Below are 19992 nucleotides of genomic sequence, written 5' to 3' on the forward strand. Positions count from 1 at the left end.
TCTTGTGGCTACATAACCTAATTAAGGGTGTGGGAAAAGTGGGATCAAGTTTTGGGGGTGCTGTGACTAGGTTCATGGGGGGGCAGCTGTGGAATATGGGCGGGGACAGACAGATGTACGAATCGGATGTTCTGGGCAGTTTGTTCCCGGACTCTGGGAGCAACCTGGATCTTTGTAACACTTTTCCAGTGGTGGTGTTTGGGGACTGTCACGGAGTGTGGGGGGACACAAGGCCCTGCACCCCTGGCTTCCTGCAATTCACAGTGACTCGCAGCCAGCCAGTAAAGCAGAAGGTTTATTTAGACAGGAACACAGTTCAGGACCGGGTCTTGCAGGCACAGACAACAGGATCCCCCCCAGTTAGGTCCATCTTGGGGTCCCAGGGGCACCACAGCCCCATTGGGAGGTCAGAGCTCCGTCTGCCTCCCAGCCCTTCCACCAGCCAGCTCCTGAAACTTCCCCTTCAGCGACCCCTCCCCCAGACTTTGTTCAGTCTCCAGGCACAGGTGTCACCTGGCCTCTAACCCCTTCCTGGGTTCTCATGTTACACGCTCAGGTATTCTCCCTCGGTCAGTCTCCCATCCCCCAATGCAGACTATCCTAGCCACACTCCCCTGTCAGCATTCACAGACCACAGTAAGAACTGTCCCAGTTCATCACAGGGACGAGGGGATATTTCCTGCCGATTGCATTGGCGTGCAGAGTTTTAATACACCAGGATGGAACTGGAGACAGACAGGGAATCGGGGTGCAAATATTTCTGGTTTCATTCCTTCAAAACGTTTTTGAATGCGGTTTGCAGAGCGTCGTATTAAGTGACGCTACCAACTGACAGTACAATTTTGATTTTAAAAAATCAATTACAAGCCATTTCAGGTGCAGTACCTCTGCTCGAATCCTGCCAAATTTTGTGATCTTCCAGACACCTTTAAATGTGTTGTCATGTTTTTTTCTCCGCGGGGTGGCAAGTGAAATTGGCCGTACGAAGAGCCAACCGGCTCAACAATCAGAAATAATTTGATGGCCTGTTTTCCTGGTGCCATAATTTTTAAGCGCTGTTTGCAGCGAAGGCAGGTAAAAAAAAATCACCAAAAAAACTAGTTGGAGGCAAATGCTGATATTGAGGGAGTTTTCAGAAAGTTCTTGAAGTTTGTAGACAGCTTCATTTTTAGGTTCATACATAGCGGCTCAGGATACGATCGGTTAATTCTTACAACGGCAAATCGGAAGGGCTTTTTTGATGGATCCTTAATTTATCTTAGGCCTTGCTGGTGAAACGCGGTAGATAAGCGATGCAAAGTTACCAGCTCCTTGACTTACCGGGAACCACTGGATTTAGCTTTCTGAAAATCCTGATCTGATTTAGGTTGAAAGCCCTGGCAGGTTTAAAGCCGGGAGTTAATTATAGGTTGGTACTGGGCGTGGGAGGCTTAGACAGTGCAAATTAGCCTGTGGAACTCCATGCCACATGAAATGGAGGCAGTCTTTCCAAACTGCAAGGTGTTGACAGGAGTCTTTGTCATGCTTTGGGGCATTGCTGGAGACAGGATATTGGGATAGAGGTCGGACCTGTCATGAAACATCCTGGGCTTCTCATAATCCTTAAGCCCCCCACATGCAGTGTCACCCAGGCTGACAGCCTACCCTGCGCTGCCGCGCCGGCGTCTGCCTCAGTTTCCCCTGGGTGTGGTGCCACTTCCAGCACAAGCCTGACCCTCCCTTTCCGTTTTGCCACCCTCCCAGAAACGAATGTCGGTGACGGAGGGGGGGATCAAGTACCCCGAGACGACGGAGGGGGGCCGCCCCAAGCTGGGGGGCTTGATGGACCCCCGGCAAGGAGTGATCGAGAAGACGGGCCGGTGCCAGACGTGTGCAGGTGAGACCAAAAGACCTTGCTCCTGAGGGCGGTGTAGGGGGGGGATGCCGGCGTGGCGTCCCGTGGGGGCTGAGCCAGCCAGTCCCTGTCCTGGGGCCGGATGGGAGCCAGTGCCCCATAGAGGCGACAGGCCTCATTCCCCACCCCCCTAAACTGTAATCCCCAAAACCCAAATGTTCCCAGGCGGGCGCCTGCTGCATTGGCTGACCGGTGCTGTTGGCCGCCCGCGGCGCGGCGGTGCCCCTGGTGTGGGTGTTTCTGGGGTGCCGTGGCGCTCACCGGGGGCCGCTCTCCCCGCAGGGAACATGACCGAGTGCCCGGGCCACTTCGGCCACATCGAGCTGGCCAAGCCCGTCTTCCATGTGGGCTTCTTGGGGAAGACCATGAAGGTGTTGCGCTGCGTCTGCTTCTTCTGCTCCAAACTGTTGGTGGACTCGGTGAGCTGACCCCCCTCCCCACGGGGGCCCGGTACAATTGTCCCCCCCTTTGATAGGCCCCCCCCGGAAATCCATCCCCTCCCCACCCTGAGACGAGTCCCTTGTCAGCTCCCACTTGCTCTGTAAGACCATAGATGAGCGGCCCCCAAACGTTTGAGGGTCACGCCTGGTGGGGAGCAAGGGCACAGATGGTAAGGGGGCCGAAGCTGGGGCTGCAGCTGGGGGTGGATCTGGGACCTGGAGCAGGTCCGTGGCTCAGAGGTGGGGAGGGGAAATGGGGACGGGTAAGGGGCCTGGGGCTGCAGCCATAGCAAGGCTGGGGGCGGAGTCAGGGGCTGAGATGTGGCTGGGGATGGGACCAGAGCAGAGCTGGGGGTGGGGAGGGGCTAGGTGGCGCTCCCTCCCCACCCCTGTGGGTGCTGGCCTGCACCCCGCCGTGCCCTCCAGACTTTCCTCCATGCCCCCCACTCTTTGGGGGACCTCTGCCATAGACCCATCACCACCCACCTCGCCATGCCCCTCTCTGTGCATCTGGGGGATCTCGGGGTTCCCTGGGTCACGCCCCGGTATGTGTCTTCCGCTGCAGAACAACCCGAAAATCAAGGACATCCTGGGCAAGTCAAAGGGGCAGCCCAAGAAGCGCCTGACCCACGTCTACGACCTTTGCAAAGGCAAGAACATCTGTGAAGGTGGGGAGGAGATGGACAACAAGTTCGGGGTGGAGCAGCCGGATGGCGACGAGGACCTGACCAAAGAGAAGGTAGTGAGGGTGTGACACCCCCCCCCCTTGGGAACTGCCATCTGATGTGCAATCTTGTTACGTACACCCCACACACACACTACCTCTGAGCCCGTTTTCCCTGCCAGCTTGGGGCTCCAGAACCCTGCCTTGTTGAGCCAGACACTCCTGCCTGCTACAGCACAGACCCAGCTCTGAACCAGGTCCCCCAAAAGCTGCAGGCTTAACTGAAAACACCTTAAGTGCTCCTGTCCCCAGTACCCAGATACCCAGTTCCCAATGGGTCCAAACCTCAAATCAATCCGTTTTACTCTGTATAAAGGTTATACAGGGGAAACTCATAAATGTTTCGTCCTCTATAACACTGATAGAGAAATGCACAGCTGTTTGCTCCCCAGGAATTAATTGCTTGTTCTGGGTTAATAAGCAAAAGTGACTTTAAGTATAAAAAGGAGGATTTAAGTGGTTCCAAGTAATAACAGACAGAGCAAAGTAAATTACCAAGCAAAATAAAACAAAAACAGGCAAGTCTAAGTCTAATACAGTAGGAAACTGAATAGGGGTAAATCTCACTCTGAGATGTTCCAATATGCTTCCTTTACAGACTAGACTCCTTTGTTCTGTTCCACCCCCTTATATAGCTTTTGCACAAGGTGAGAATCCTTTGTCCCCACCTTCTCCTTCTAAGTGGAAAAGCACCGGGTTAAAGATGGATTCCAGTTCAGGTGACTGGCACTGTCAGAGTCCCCGGGCGATGCTCTGGGACTGCTCCCTATGAAGCCGGGCAGGACTCTGGTGAAGTCTCCTCTCTGTGAGCAGACTGTCTCCAGGGCAAGAAGCTCACATGGCTTCCACCTTCCTGGGTCTGACCTCAGAGCAGCCACCATCCTCTGCCCCTGCGTGAGCTTCCCGCAGCGAGTCCACCAGGCGGGGTCCTGGGGGAGCCAGAGGCCCTGTACCCCCACTTCACAGTCAGAGGTGACTCTCAGCCAGCCAGTAAAACAGAGGTGACAGGAACATGGTCTAAAACAGCTTGTAGGTACAGAGAACAGGACCCCTCAGCCGGGTCCATTTTGGGGGGCAGTGAGCCAGACACCCACATCTGCACTTCACTCCTCGTCCCCAGCTAGCTCCAAACTGACCCTCCAGTCCGACCTCCTTTGCTTTGTTCCTTTCCCTGGGCCAGGAGGTCATGTGAATGTGATTCCTTTGTTCTCTAACCCGTTAGCTATCACCTTGCAGGGGGGAAGGGCCCCGGCCATTAGTTGCCAGGAGACAGAGTGTTGGCCATTTATGTACACTGGCCCTTTGCTCTGCAACAATCTCACCCCCTAGCAACTTAAGAACTGCATAAGGGAAACTGAGGCACCCACACAGTATTCAGAGGAAACATTAAGAACAGTCCCACTTCGTCCCATGTAAGACTTCATTACCCACTTGCCAGCATACAGGGAGACTTACAAGTAAACAGAGCCCCGTACAACCAATTGTCCTGGTCAATGGGAGCCATCAAGATTCCAAGCCACCATTAATGGCCCACACTTTGCATAATTACAATAGGATCTCGGGTTATATTTCATAGTCCTAGTTTCAGATACAAGAGTGGTACATTCATACAAATAGGATGACCACACTCAGATTATAAGCTTTGAAATGATCCCGTACAAGAGACATTTTGCAGGAAGCATGTTCCAGTGGCATCATATTGATGCTCATTAGCATATTTGCATACCATCTTATGGAGTGCATTGTCACAGAGGGACCCCGGCAGGGTGGGGATGGCGCCGGGCTGGCCCTGACTGGGACTCCCTCCCTCCCCTGCACAGGGTCACGGCGGCTGCGGGCGGTACCAGCCCCGGATCCGGCGCACCGGGCTGGAGCTCTACGCTGAGTGGAAACACGTCAACGAGGACTCGCAGGAGAAGAAAATCTTGCTGAGCCCGGAGCGGGTGCATGAGATCTTCAAGCGCATCTCGGACGAGGAGTGTTTCATCCTGGGCATGGAGCCCAAGTACGCCCGGCCTGAGTGGATGATCTGCACCGTCCTGCCCGTGCCCCCACTCTCCGTCCGGCCCGCCGTGGTCATGCAGGGCTCGGCCAGGAACCAGGTGGGCCCCAGGCGGGAGTTGGGATGCCTGGGGTCTCTCCCTGGATCTGGGGGGGAGTGGAGGCTGGTGGGTTAGAGCCGGGGGGGGACTGGAAGCCCGGACTCCTGGGGTCTCTCCCTGGATCTGGAAGGGGAGTGGAGGCTGGTGGGTCAGAGCGGGGAGGGGGCTGGGAGCCAGGACTCCTGGGTTCTCTCCCAGTGCTGGGAGAGGGGCGGGGCCGCTCCCTGACTCCGGCTGTCTCCCCCTCTCTCAGGACGACCTGACCCACAAGCTGGCGGACGTGGTGAAGATCAACAACCAGCTGCGGCGCAACGAGCAGAACGGGGCGGCCGCCCACGTCATCGCCGAGGACGTCAAGTTGCTGCAGTTCCACGTGGCCACCATGGTGGACAACGAGCTGCCGGGCCTGCCCCGGGTGAGCCTGGCTCTCCGCGCTGTGCTGGGAGCCTGGCAGTGCCGTGCATGCTGGGACTTGTAGTCTGTGCCCCTGCCAGTTGCATGCTGGGATTTGTCGTCTCCGTAGTCCTGCTCCTCTGCTCAGCCAGGGATAAAGCATTGCATGCCGGGACGTTTTACCCCATGTGTTGTCAGTCCAATTTGGGACAAGAGGGAGCATTGCCTGCTGGGATTTGTAGTTTTTCTATGATGGTGGAGCATTGCATGCTGGGATTTGTGGTCTTTGCTGCTTGTGCCTTTGCTTGTGATGGCACCTTGTGTGCCTAATCCCAGCATGCAGTAGAGACAATGCTGCACTACAAGCCAATCCAGAGACTACAAATCCCAAGATGCAAAGCTGTACCCCAAGCCAGAGACTATGTATCTCAGCATGCTATGCTGTGCGGAGCACTGCATGCTGGGACTTGTAGTTGGCGTGGCTTGTAATGGAGAGTTGCATGCAGGGAGGTGTCCCTGCTGGGCCAATTGGCTCAAGGCCCAGCATTGCATGCTGGGATTTGTAGCCCCTGGCTTGCCTTGACAGCCCAGCATTACATGCTGGGACTTGTAGTCTTGGTGGGCGGCACCTCCACATTAATGATGGTGGTTCCTGTGTGCCCTGCTTTTCCCAGGCTGGGGGTGCCCCCTCTTGCTCCCCTAATCTGTGTCCGAGCCCAGTTAACCCCCTCCTTCCTCCCCCCGGCAGGCTATGCAGAAATCAGGGCGTCCCCTCAAGTCCCTGAAGCAGCGGCTGAAGGGGAAAGAAGGGCGCGTGCGAGGGAACCTGATGGGGAAGCGGGTGGATTTCTCCGCCCGGACGGTCATCACCCCGGACCCCAACCTCTCCATTGACCAAGTGGGGGTGCCCCGCTCCATCGCTGCCAACATGACCTTCGCCGAGATCGTCACGCCCTTCAACATCGACAGGTGGGGCAGCCGGCGAGCCCAGGGGGGCTAGGGGAGGGGAGGGCCTGGGTCCCCCCACAGCTAACGCCTCTGCCCCCTCGTAGGCTCCAGGAGCTGGTACGCAGGGGTAACAGCCAGTACCCGGGAGCCAAGTACATCATCCGAGACAATGGTGACCGCATCGACCTGCGCTTCCACCCCAAGCCCAGCGACCTCCACCTGCAAATCGGCTACAAGGTCGGCGCGGCCGGGGGGTGGGGGGCCTGGCTCTCAAGGCAGTAGCTTCCCCGATCTCCCAGAGATCCTGCCCATGACCCCGGTGGGGGCTGCAGAGGGGCTTTCCATACCTTAAAAGGGGGGAGGGATGGGGGGGGAGGGTTCAGATTGGGGAGGGGCGTATGGGGACTGGCGGTCAGGGGGTGGGACGGCGTGTGGTTCAGATTCGGGGCAGGGTGTCGGGAGGTGGGCCGTTGGGGCAGGGGTCTTTGGCCAGGGTTCAGGGGTGGGGTCTCCAGGGTGGGAGGGTGTTGGGGAAGGGGATGGGCTCTGGGGTGGGAGGGTGTTGGGTGGATGGGGAAGGGGTGTGGGGATGGGATTTCTGGGGGTGGGAGGCTGGAGGAGAGGGGCGGGGTCTGTGGGGTGGGATCTCTGGGGGTGGGAGGCTTGAGGAGAGGGGCGGGGTCTGTGGGGCACCGGTGGGATCTCTGGGGGCAGGTGGGATCACTGCCCCGCTCACCCCCCTCCCCCCACCCCAGGTGGAGCGGCACATGTGCGACGGGGACATTGTGATCTTCAACCGCCAGCCCACGCTGCACAAGATGTCCATGATGGGGCACCGGGTGCGCATCCTGCCCTGGTCCACGTTCCGCCTCAACCTCAGGTGAGGGGCACCCCCTCCTTGCCTGGGCTCTCAACCCCCCTCATCCGGGCAGCCCCGTGCCCCCCGTTTGTGTGGGAGTCCCCCAAGCTGCGGGCGGTGCAGGTCTGTTAACCCAGCCCCCGACGTGACCCCGGCTCGCTGCCATGGGGGCTGGGAGGCTGATCTGCCAGGCACAGCCCCCCCCTTCACGGGCTCCGCTCCCCCCCCAGCGTGACCACCCCCTACAACGCCGACTTCGACGGGGATGAGATGAACCTGCACCTGCCCCAGTCGCTGGAGACGCGGGCGGAGATCCAGGAGCTAGCCATGGTGCCCCGCATGATCGTCACCCCCCAGTCCAACCGGCCCGTCATGGGCATCGTGCAGGACACCCTCACCGCCGTGCGCAAATTCACCAAGCGTGATGTCTTCCTGGAGCGGGTGAGCGGGCGCGAATCGCGGGGGGGGGGGGGGCGGGAGAGGGCTGGGCCAGCGTCCCATCCCCCCATCTGACGCTCCCCCCCTTGTCTCCAGGGCGAGGTGATGAACCTGCTCATGTTCCTGTCCACCTGGGATGGCAAGGTGCCCCAGCCGGCCATCCTCAAACCCCGCCCACTCTGGACGGGCAAACAGATCTTCTCCCTCATCATCCCGGGCCACATCAACTGCATCCGCACCCACAGCACCCACCCCGACGACGAGGACAGCGGGCCCTACAAGCACATCTCGCCCGGCGACACCAAGGTACCCGCCGGGGCCGGGGCCCCCCCTGGGGTGCCACTGAGCGGCTGTGCCCGGCTCACGCCCCGTTCCAGCACACACGCCCCCGCTGTCGAATCACACAGCGTCTCCGTGGGAGGACTCAGCTAGGGGGATGCCCAGTGCCCTGTGCGTGTGAACCCCAAATTATATTGGCGGGCGCTGTACAGGCCGATGTGCACCGCACAAGCTCAGAAAATGTGCCCCCTCCCTCGTGTGGCAGGAGATGTACATGATGTGAATTGCTGTCACGTGGCGGGAATGTTCTTAATGTTTTCTCTGAATGCTGTGTGGGTGCCTCAGTTTCCCCTATGCCTTTCTTAAGTATCTAAGTGGTGGGATAAGGGGGGATGATTGTTGCAGAGCCCGAGAGGGCCAGTGCGATGGTGTCCGCACAGAGAATGGCCGACACCCTGTCTCCTGGCCACTGATGGCCTGGGCCCCTCCCCGGCAAGTGCTGTTGGAGAACAGAGATCAGGTGGCCTCCTGGCCCAGGAAAGAGAGACAGGCCAGAAGAGGGGCTGGAGCGTTTCAGTTTGGACCTGGTTGGGGAAACAGGGAGGCCCAGACTCGGGGTCCCAAGATGGACCTGATTGAGTTGGTCCTCTTGTCTGTACCTACAAGCTCTGTTTGGGGCCGTGTTCCTGTCGTCTAATAAATCTTCGGTGTTACCGGCTGGCTGAGAGTCACGTTGAATTGCAGGAAGTGGGGGTGACTCCCCCACACTCCGTGACACGGGTGAACCCCAAATTATATTGGCCTGCGCTGTGTAGGCCCATCTGCACCGCGCAAGCTCAGTAAATTCACCCTCTCTCTCGTGTGGCAGGAGATAGATGTGGCTTTTGAGACGAATGGAACAAACTGGGTTTTGAAATCGGCAAAAAATAGAGATTGAACGACAGGTGGATTTTAAAGGATCGCGAACAGATCAAAGCAGATTCCTTTAGTATAGAAACCGTTCCCGTGGCATAGGGTTATCTACTGAGCCACGCGTCGTGACGGCCGTAGGGTTATCTTGCGGGGTTCCTCTGCCCAACCACGCGTCGTGACGGCCGGTCCGCAGCTAGCACGGCCGGTCTGCCGAGATCTGACTCCTCTCCCGCCAGGTGATCGTGGAGAACGGGGAGTTGATCATGGGCATCCTGTGTAAGAAATCGCTCGGCACCTCGGCGGGCTCCCTGGTCCACATCTCCTATCTGGAGATGGGCCACGACACGACCCGCCTCTTCTACAGCAACATCCAGACCGTCATCAACAACTGGCTGCTCATCGAGGGTGAGTCTGGAGGGAGGCAGCTTCCCACCCCCTGCAGGTGCCCTCCACCAGCTCCTTGCTGACGGGGCTCCTGCAGAAAGGACTGGCTACTGCTAGGTGCTACGGGGGGTCCCCTGGTCACCTGGTCCTTTCTGCAGCAGCCCCGTCGGCCTGGGCACAGCGCGAACCCTCCCCCTCCCCCCCAGACAGAGATCGGGGCCCAGCCGGGCACCTCACAGAGGGAGATAGTCTGTGCACGGAACGCCTTCCGGTCTGCGAGACGGAGAGGGATCGGCCGATGTCAGGAAGGACCCTGATTCCCAGCCCCCCTGGCTCTTACCCACCCACCCCCACTGCCCTCCCAGAGCTGGGGGGAGAACCCAGGAGTCCCGGCTCCCAGCCCCCCCTGCTCTAACCCACCAGCCCCCACTCCCCTCCCAGAGCTGGGGAGAGAACCCAGGAGTCCTGGCTCCCAGCACCCCCTACTCTAACCCACCAGCCCCCATTCCCCCTCCCAGAGCCGGGGAGAGAACCCAGGAGTCCTGGCTCCCAGCCCCCCCTGCTCTAACCCACCAGCCCCCACTCCCCTTCCAGAGCCGGGGAGAGAACCCAGGAGTCCCGGCTCCCAGCCCTCCCTGCTCTAACCACCAGCCCCTACTCCCCTCCCAGAGCCGGGGGGAGAACCCAGGAGTCCCAGCTCCCAGCCCCCCCTGCTCTAACCACCAGCCCCCACTCCCCTCCCAGAGCTGGGGGGAGAACCCAGGCGTCCTGGCTCCCAGCCCTAGCCTACACTGCTGCTTTCTGGAGGTGGGGTCCCAGGTCTGTCATGTGCCTTGGGAGACCAGAAATCCCCCCCTGCCCATTCCCCGTGGGTGGATCCTGCTGGGGAGGGGAGCCGGGTCTGACTGTACTGTTCCCCCCCCCCCCCCCCCCCCCCCCAGGTCACACCATCGGCATTGGGGACTCCATTGCTGATGCGAAGACCTACCAGGACATTCAGAACACCATCAAGAAAGCCAAGCAGGATGTCATAGAGGTGCCAGGGATCGGGGGGCGCCGTGGGGGAGCTGGCCTGGCCCCTTTGTGCTGGGGTGTGGGGGCACGGTGGGGCTCTGCGTTTTGGGGCTTGTGGGTGGTGGTGATGGGTTTGGGGGACATGGAGGCTGGGTTTCAGGGGGCAGTGGAGGCCTGGATGTGGGGGGGCTGGGATTTGGGGGCTTGTTTTGGGGGCAGTGGAGGGCTGGATGTTAAGCAGTGTGGTGGCAGGGTTTGGGGGAGCTGTGGGGGCCTGGATTTGGAGGGGTGTGGAGGCTGGGTTTTGAGCGGCTGGGTTTGGGGGCAGTGGAGGGGTGTGGCGCATGGATTTTCGGGGCAGTGGGGGGGCTGGGTGTGGGGACTGGGTTTGGGGGAGCTGTGGAGGGCTGATCTGGAGGGGTGTGGAGGCTGGGTTGTGGGGGGCTGGGTTTGGGGGCAGTGGAGGGGTGTGGAGGTTGGGTTTTGGGTTTGGTGCGGAGTTTGGGGGCAGTGGAAGGGGCATGGAGGCTGGGTTGTGGGGGGCTGGGTTTGGGGGCAGTGGACAGGCATGGAGGCTGGGTTTTGGGGGGCCATAGGGGGCTGGGTTTGGGAGCTGTGGAGGCTGGGGTTGGGGGGCTGGGTTCACCCCACCAGAGGCCCCTCTGGGAGCAGGGCTGGCGGTGGGGTTTCGGGGGCCCGGCACTCACCCCGTGCGGCTCCCCAGGTGATCGAGAAGGCTCACAACAACGAGCTGGAGCCCACACCGGGCAACACGCTGCGGCAGACCTTCGAGAACCAGGTGAACCGCATCCTGAACGATGCCCGCGACAAGACCGGCTCCTCCGCCCAGAAGTCCCTGTCCGAGTACAACAACTTCAAATCCATGGTGGTGTCGGGGGCCAAGGGCTCCAAGATCAACATCTCCCAGGTGGGGCTAGAACCTGGGGACTGGCCGCTGCCCCCAGGGCCTTGCTTCTGGGGGTGGGCGGGGCCTTCTCCCAGCCCCACCCCCTGAGGTGGGAGTGGGCAGGGCCTTCTCCAAGCCCCACCCACTGGGTTGGGAAGGTGGCAGGGGCTTTCTAGCACCGCTCCCTGGGTTGAGATGGTGGGATGAGCCTTCTCCCAGCCCTTCCCCCTGGGTTGGGGGAGGGGCTCTCTTCCAGTCCTGTCCACCCAGTGCTAGCTTTTCACCTTGCCCCCAGCCTCCCTTAGGATCTGTGGGGCTAGGCGTGGGGGGGGGGGAAAGCAGTGTGGGAACCCTTTTGAGGAGCTGCGTGTGTGGAGCCGGGAGCTGGGGCAGCCCCTCCGTCCAGCCCCGGTCCCAGGTGCGAATCACAGTCAACGGGGGGGCTGTGAAGTCCCCCGTCACAATGCGGGGGGGCGGGAGGGCTGATCTTGGTCTGTGGGGATCTGTCCCTGGGAGCTGCTGGGGGGGGGCTGGGTGAAGAGGGGGAGACCCAGGCCTGGCTTGGCCAGTGGGCTGGGACCAGGTTGGCACCGGGGTCACCCTCCCTCCCCCCCCAGGTCATTGCCGTGGTGGGGCAGCAGAACGTGGAGGGGAAGCGCATCCCGTTCGGGTTCAAGCACCGCACGCTGCCCCACTTCATCAAGGACGACTACGGGCCGGAGAGCCGGGGCTTTGTGGAGAACTCCTACCTGGCCGGCCTGACGCCCACCGAGTTCTTCTTCCATGCCATGGGCGGGCGCGAGGGCCTCATCGACACGGCCGTCAAGACAGCCGAGACCGGTGAGGAGCGGGGCACTGTGGGACGGGGAGTGGGGCAGGGGGTGCTCTCGCACTGGGATACCGCGGCAAGCTGTAAACCCCTCCAGGTCCTGCGCTCACACAGATGTTCGCCCCCAGCTGTGTTGCCATGCTGGTGCCTGTGTAAGAAAAAGCCCCCCCAAAATCGGGACATCTGGTCACCCTCCAGCCGGGACCCACCTCGCGGCTTCAGTCTCGGTTCCCCAGACGGGTGTCGAGTTGTGGGGGGAGTGTCCCCTCTTTGATCCTTTGCCCGAGAACTCTTGTACCGAGAACTCGTGGGTGGTGAATGTCATGGTGCCAGGGCACTGCTTGGGGGTATCTCCCCGGCAATGCCCCCCACCCCCCGCGCTGACGCCCACTTCCCCCTCCCCAGGGTACATCCAGCGGCGGCTGATCAAATCCATGGAGTCGGTGATGGTGAAATACGATGCCACCGTACGCAACTCCATCAACCAGGTGGTGCAGCTGCGGTACGGCGAGGACGGGCTGGCAGGGGAGAGTGTGGAGTTCCAGAACCTGGCCACCCTCAAGCCCTCCAACAAGGCCTTTGAAAAGAAGTGAGTGAACCTGGCCCTGTGCGTGTGGGGCGCCATTTCCCCTCGCCCCAGAGGTGGCTGCAGTGGCTGCATTGCGGCGCTGGGCAAGGAGTCCCTGTGTAACCAGCCGCCCCGCCCCAGAGGTGGCTGCATCTCCGCTCCTGCCGAGGGGTCCCTGTGTAACCAGCCGCCCCGCCCCAGAGTTGGCTGCATTGTGGTGCAGAAGCTGTACATTTGGGAGTATGGGTGAGGAAAGGTTTCAGAGGGAGGGGTGTGAGGGGAGCAGCTCCTAGGGGTGGGTGTGTGGGGAGGTGCCCCCCCCCCCCCCCAGCAGCTCTCACTCCTGGCCCTTCCGCCCGCAGGTTCAAGTTTGACTACACCAACGAGCGGGCACTGCGGCGCACCCTGCAGGAGGAGATGGTGAAGGACATCCTGAGCAACGCGCACATCCAGAATGAGCTGGAGAGGGAGTTCGAGAAGATGCGCGAGGACCGCGAGGTGCTGAGAGTCATTTTCCCAACGGGCGACAGCAAGGTGAGTGGGTCAGCGCGGGACCCAGCAGTCCCAGCCCCCACTCCCCTCCCAGAGCCGGGAGAGAACCCAGGAGTCCTGGCTCCCAGCCCCACCCCCCGCACTAACCCACCAGCCCCCACTCCCCTCCCAGAGCCGGGAGAGAACCCAGGAGTCCTGGCTCCCAGCCCCCCTGCTCTTGACTCTAAACCTCAGGACCCTGCGGTGTGGGGGGAGGCTCTGGACTGTACCATGTGCTGAGCCCCAGTTTCTTCTCTTCCGCCCCCCTTCCCCCCCTCAAGGTGGTCTTGCCCTGCAACTTGCTTCGCATGATCTGGAATGCCCAGAAGATCTTCCACATCAACGCGCGCCTGCCCTCCGACCTGCACCCCATCAAGGTGGTGGAAGGTGGGTCTTCCCCCCGGCCCCATCGAGGGGCCAGTCAGCCCCATGGCATGCTGGGACAACCGGGGGGGCAGGGGTGTTTCTCTGCAGGGACCCTGGAACTCCCCGGGGGGGGGAATGCTGGCCTGGAGTCTGATCCGGTGCGGGAGCAGAGGGTACGGGCCCGGACGGGCCTGTGGTCCGATCCAGTGCTGGGCATGGGGGGGGTACTGCCCGTGGACTGGTCTGATCCGGGTTGGGGGGAAGGATACCGGCCTGGGTGGGGACCAGAATATCTTCCACATCAACATGCGCCTGCCCTCCGACTTGCACCCCATCAAGGTAGTGGAAGGGGGGACGCTGGGGTGACCCCTGGGCCGTCTGACGCTGTCCCCCCCTCCCCCCCCCAGGCGTGAAGGATCTGAGCAGGAAGCTGGTGATCGTGAACGGGGATGACCCGCTGAGCCGGCAGGCCCAGGAGAACGCCACCCTCCTCTTCAACATCCACCTGCGCTCCACGCTCTGCAGCCGGCGCATGGTGGAGGAGTTCCGGCTCAGCGGGGAGGCCTTCGATTGGCTGCTGGGCGAGATAGAATCCAAGTTCAACCAGGCCATCGTAAGCGCTGGGGGCGGCGGAGCCGGAGGAGGGAGGGGGGGGCCTGGCCTAACGCAGGACAGGCGGGATGCCGGGATAGATGGGGCCCATCCAGGCGGGACGCCGGGGTGGGAGGCCAGAGGATGGCTGCCCCAGGAGCCGGTCTCCCGGGCTGGTTCCTCCCCCTCTCCGGTTCTGACGCCATCTCCCCCTCCTGCAGGCTCACCCGGGTGAGATGGTGGGTGCCCTGGCGGCCCAGTCGCTGGGCGAGCCCGCCACCCAGATGACCCTGAACACCTTCCACTACGCCGGCGTCTCGGCCAAAAACGTCACACTGGGTGTGCCCCGTCTCAAGGAGCTGATCAACATCTCCAAGAAACCCAAGACGCCCTCCCTCACCGTCTTCCTGCTGGGGCAGTCCGCCCGGGATGCTGAGCGGGCCAAGGTAACGCCATGGGGCTCTGGCGTTGCTTGGGGGGGGGGGGAATGGGGAGAGGCTGCATGCAGTCCCCCTCACCCCATCTCTCTCCTGCCAGGATATCCTGTGCCGGCTGGAGCACACGACTCTGCGCAAGGTGACGGCCAACACGGCCATCTACTACGACCCCAACCCACAGAGCACAGTGGTGGCGGAAGACCAGGAGTGGGTCAACGTCTACTACGAGATGCCCGACTTCGATGTGAGCCGCATCTCACCCTGGCTGCTGCGGGTTGAGCTCGACCGCAAGCACATGACCGACCGCAAGCTCACCATGGAGCAGATCGCCGAGAAGATCAACGCCGGTGAGGGGGACACACACACACTCCCCTCCCTCCCTCCAAGGTGGCAGGAGCCTTCATGCCATCCCAGCCGGAGGGGTTGGGGGGGAGCAGAGATGTGTTCCTCACCCCCCCATAGCTCTGCTTTGAGGCAGATTCCAATCCACTCTCATGCTTCATGGCTCCGGCCTACAGGGGTCAGGAAGCATTCATGCAAAATTAGACACACATGTTTTGTTTTGTTTTTCCCCCCACCTTCCTCTGAAGAATCAGAGCTCATCCCACAGCAGGAGATGGGTTATGGGACGGCCCTCTGGGGGAAGGGGGCAGCACAGGGGCGTGGGGGTCTGACCCATGGCGGGAAGGGTGCTGCCGCTGATGGCTCCCCTCCCCACCGCAGGCTTCGGGGACGACTTGAACTGTATCTTCAATGACGACAACGCAGAGAAGCTGGTGCTGCGGATCCGCATCATGAACAGCGACGAGAACAAGATGCAGGAGGTGAGTGACTGGGTTGGGGGGCAGCCCCGGGGTGCGGGGAGATTGGGGAGGAGGGGGAGGTGTTGCCTGTTGCTAACCCGGCCCCTCTCCCCGTGCGGCGCAGGAGGAGGAGGTGGTGGACAAGATGGATGATGATGTTTTCCTTCGCTGCATCGAGTCCAACATGCTGACGGACATGACTCTGCAGGGCATTGAGCAAATCAGCAAGGTGGGGGGCCTCTGCCCGCCTGGGGGGGTCACAGAGCCAGACTAGGCCTGCCCCAGGGCACGCTGGGTAACTGGGCTAGTGCCGGGGTTGGGGGGTTGTTACAGAGCTGGGCTAGGCCTGCCCCAGGGCACGCTGGGTAACTGGGCTAGTGCCGGGGGTTGGTGGTGGTGGGGGGTGGGAGGGTTGTTACAGAGCTGGGCTAGGCCTGCCCCAGGGCACGCTGGGTAGCTCGGGGGCGCTGTGCTGCGGGAGCCGGGCGAAAGGCTCAGTAGGGGGCGCTCTCCCCTCAGTGCCCACCACCACCACAGATGTGAAACCAGGATCCTGAACCAGGGTCCACTGAACAACCCCCTCCCCCCCCCCCCCCCCCGGCCTGTCACATTAATCCGGGTGGTGTCCTGGCCCCGCCCCTTCTCGGGGATCCTGTTGGGTCACTTCCTGTCCTCCCCTGCAGCTTCAGTCACACCATGTCTTTCACTTCCTGTCCTAAACTACTGGTACCATGGCTCTGCAGCTGTTCAACCCCTCCCACACCCCACCCTAGAAGCAGCTGCATTTCCGCAAAGGGATCCCCGGATTAATAGAGGTGGCCACATCTCAGTGCTGGGCGAGGGGTCCCTGGCCGGCCCACTCGGGGGGCGTAGCGTTGACCTACCCTGTGTCTCTCGCCTCTTGCCTCCCTCCCTTCCCCCCCCCCCCCCCCCCAGGTGTACATGCACCTGCCCCAGACTGACAACAAGAAGAAGATCATTATCACAGAGGATGGGGAGTTCAAGGCCCTGCAGGAGTGGATCCTGGAGACGGACGGGGTCAGCCTCATGCGGGTGCTGAGCGAGAAGGACGTGGACCCCGTGCGCACCACCTCCAATGACATCGTAGAGATCTTCACCGTGAGTCTGGATGCCTGGAGGGGAGTGGGGGCTGGTGGGTTAGAGCAGGGGGGGCTGGGAGCCAGGATGCCTCGGTTCTGTCCCCGGCTCTGGGAGGGGAGTGGGGGCTGGTGGGTTAGAGGAGCGGGGGGGGGGGGGGGGGGGGGGGGCTGGGGAGCCAGGACTCCTGGGTTCTCTCTCCAGCTCCGGGAGGGGAGTGGGGTCTGGTGGAGAGCAGGAGGAGCGGGGGGGGGAATGTCCTGCAGTATCTGGGCCCATTGCCTGCCCCAGCAGAGGGGGCCCCATGATAAGCAGGCTCACTGCCCCTGCCCCCCCCCCAGGTGCTGGGCATCGAGGCTGTGCGCAAGGCCCTAGAGCGGGAGCTCTACCACGTCATCTCCTTCGACGGCTCCTACGTCAACTACCGGCACCTGGCGCTGCTCTGCGACACCATGACCTGCCGTGGGGCACCTCATGGCCATCACCCGGCACGGGGTCAACCGCCAGGACACGGGCCCGCTCATGAAGTGCTCCTTCGAGGAGACGGTGAGCCGGGGGGCGCTGTGGGGGACGGGGCTGGCTCTGGGGTGGAGCTCCCGGCTCCTCCAACTCCAGCCCTCCTGGCAGAGGGTTGCTGTGCGGGCAGGGGGGCTGGCGAGGGGGGTGGGCTCCCAGCTACTCCAACCAGGCCACTCCTAGCAGGGGGCGCTGTGGGGGCTGGCTATGGGGGGGGGGCTCCTGGGTACCCCATTCCCAGCCCCTTCAAGCAGGGGGCTATTCGTCTCCCAGTGGGGGGGGGGGGCTCCCCGGCTCCTGTGTTCCCCGCCAGCCCCTGACCCCCAGCCTCCCGCAGGTGGATGTGCTGATGGAGGCGGCGGCCCACGGGGAGAGCGACCCCATGAAGGGGGGTGTCGGAGAACATCATGCTGGGGCAGCTGGCGCCCGCTGGCACTGGCTGCTTCGACCTGCTGCTGGACGCCGAGAAGTGCAAATACGGCATGGAGATCCCCACCAACATCCCCGGGGCTGGGCGTGGGCGTCCGTGAGTACCCGCCTGGGCTCCCCTCCCCAGCTCCTGGAGGGGAGTGGGGGCTGGTGGGCCAGGACTCCTGGGTTCTCTCCCCAGCTCTGGGAGGGGAGTGGGGGCTGGTGGTGTTAGAGGAGGGGGGCTGGGAGCCAGGACTCCTGGGTTCTCTCCCTGGCTCTGGAGGGGAGTGGGGGCTGGTGGGTTAGAGGAGGGGGGCTGGGAGCCAGGACTCCTGGGTTCTCTCCCCTGGCTCTGGGAGGGAAGTGGGGTGTGGCAGTGGGAGCTGGGAGCCAGGATGGCTTTGGGAGGGGTGGCTTCCTGCCCAGCCTGGGGGGTTGGTGCTGGCCTCTTCCCCCTCAGTCACCCCCGCTCTTCTCGGCTCTAACGTTCTGCTCTCCTTCCCCGCAGCCACCGGCATGTTCTTTGGCTCGGCCCCCAGCCCCATGGGGGGGATGTCACCCGCCATGACCCCCTGGAACCAGGGGGCCACCCCGGCCTACGGAGCCTGGTCCCCAAGTGTCGGTGCGTATGTGGGGGATGGAGTTATCCCTTGGGGGGCAGTGGATGGGTTCTTCTGTCCTCCCCCTTACTTCCAGTCAGGGGTGAAATTAACCTGCCCCCTTTGTCGCTCCCCACAGGCAGCGGCATGACCCCCGGTGCGGCCGGTTTCTCCCCCCAGTGCTGCCTCCGATGCCAGTGGCTTCAGCCCGGGCTATTCCCCGGCGTGGTCCCCCACCCCCGGCTCGCCAGGCTCCCCGGGCCCCTCCAGCCCCTACGTCCCGTCGCCAGGTGAGTGTCGGGCCTTGGCCCATGTCCCCCGCCCCCCCGCCATGCTCCCCCACCTCTAACAACCCCCTCTCTTCTTCCTTCGCCCCACAGGTGGGGCCATGTCTCCCAGCTACTCCCCAACGTCGCCGGCTTATGAGCCCCGCTCGCCCGGAGGGTACACGCCCCAGAGCCCCAGCTACAGCCCGACATCCCCCTCGTACAGCCCCACGTCCCCCCTCCTACTCTCCCACCAGCCCCAACTACAGCCCGACCAGCCCCAGCTACAGCCCCACGTCACCCAGCTACAGTCCGACCAGTCCGAGCTACAGCCCCACATCGCCGAGCTACAGCCCAACCCAGCCCCAGCTACAGTCCAACATCACCTAGCTATAGTCCGACCAGCCCCAGCTACAGCCCGACATCGCCTAGCTATATTCCGACTAGCCCCAGCTACAGTCCAACATCACCTAGCTACAGTCCGACCAGTCCTAGCTACAGCCCCACGTCGCCGAGTTACAGCCCCACTAGCCCAAGCTACAGCCCGACGTCCCCCAGCTACAGTCCCACCTCGCCCAGCTACAGCCCAACCAGTCCCAATTACAGCCCGACATCCCCCAACTACACCCCCACCAGCCCCAGCTACAGCCCAACGTCACCCAGCTACAGCCCCACCAGCCCCAACTACACCCCAACCTCGCCAAACTACAGCCCCACCTCTCCCAGCTACAGCCCGACGTCGCCCAGCTACAGCCCGACGTCGCCCAGCTACTCACCCTCCAGCCCCCGCTACACCCCGCAGTCACCAACCTACACCCCCAGCAGCCCCAGCTACAGCCCCAGCAGCCCCAGCTACAGCCCGACCAGCCCCAAGTACACTCCGACCAGCCCCTCCTACAGCCCCAGCTCCCCCGAGTACACCCCAACTTCCCCCAAGTACAGTCCTACCTCCCCCAAGTACAGTCCTACCTCCCCCAAGTACAGCCCTACCTCGCCGACCTACAGCCCCACGACCCCCAAGTACAGCCCCACCTCGCCAACTTACTCCCCGACCTCCCCCGTCTACACCCCAACCTCCCCCAAGTACTCCCCGACCAGCCCCACCTACAGCCCCACCTCCCCCAAGTACAGCCCCACCTCACCCACCTACAGCCCCACCTCGCCCAAGGGCTCGACCTACTCCCCAACCTCGCCCGGCTACAGCCCCACCTCACCGACCTACAGCCTCACCAGCCCGGCCATCAGCCCCGACGACAGCGACGAAGACAACTGAGGGGACGCCGTGTCTGGGTCCTTGCAGCTTGGGGCGTGAGCCGTTTAAATGGGGGGGGGGGCAGGGAAGAGACCTGTTGCAATCAGGTGTCTGATCTTTTGGGGGGGGTCACCCCAGGAAATCACAGGGGCCAGGAGTGTCTGATCTCCATTGGGGTAGGCTGGGGGGCTAATCCCCCCCCTTGAATTCCTTACTGGGCAATCCAAAGGGGCAGAAACATGGGGGGACATGGTTCATGACCCCCAAAAAACAGGGCCCCTGTTTTAATTCTCTTTGTAGATACATTTAGACTACCTAGCCGGTGGGAGAGGTGGGGCACATTGTTGCCATTGGGGGTGTCCGTCCCCCCCCCGGCATTATACAGCCACTGCAAGTGGTGTTTCAATACCTTAGTTTAAGCCTTTTCTGCC

The 19992-nt window shown here is 62.1% G+C and overlaps 2 protein-coding genes across 2 annotated transcripts in view; both read left to right on the plus strand.

Moving 5' to 3' along the window:
* Window positions 1-1713, plus strand: part of LOC128823342 (claudin-7-B-like) — an 8123-nt gene extending 6410 nt beyond the window's left edge. Inside the window, exon 3 of the mRNA XM_054005583.1 lies at window positions 1703-1713. Within this exon, the coding sequence (XP_053861558.1) occupies window positions 1703-1713 (11 nt within the window). The remainder of the gene's footprint in view (window positions 1-1702) is intronic.
* A 35-nt stretch (window positions 1714-1748) lies between these two features.
* LOC128823407 (DNA-directed RNA polymerase II subunit RPB1-like) lies at window positions 1749-18798 on the plus strand. The gene is given in 30 exon segments (XM_054005660.1): window positions 1749-1876; window positions 2177-2313; window positions 2900-3073; window positions 4879-5160; window positions 5414-5575; window positions 6302-6522; window positions 6606-6738; window positions 7257-7381; window positions 7591-7801; window positions 7895-8104; window positions 9226-9394; window positions 10315-10409; window positions 11112-11315; window positions 11912-12134; window positions 12529-12712; window positions 13054-13225; window positions 13504-13609; window positions 13996-14201; window positions 14401-14625; window positions 14717-14963; window positions 15340-15440; window positions 15544-15648; window positions 16356-16538; window positions 16859-16981; window positions 16983-17063; window positions 17371-17421; window positions 17423-17559; window positions 17953-18066; window positions 18183-18333; window positions 18424-18798. Coding segments are annotated over 30 exon segments (4935 nt in total). The 5' UTR covers window position 1749; the 3' UTR covers window positions 18700-18798.
* Window positions 18799-19992: the final 1194 nt, after the last annotated feature.

This window comes from Malaclemys terrapin, chromosome 15 (genome assembly GCF_027887155.1).
Source record: "Malaclemys terrapin pileata isolate rMalTer1 chromosome 15, rMalTer1.hap1, whole genome shotgun sequence".
Lineage (NCBI taxonomy): Eukaryota > Metazoa > Chordata > Testudines > Emydidae > Malaclemys > Malaclemys terrapin.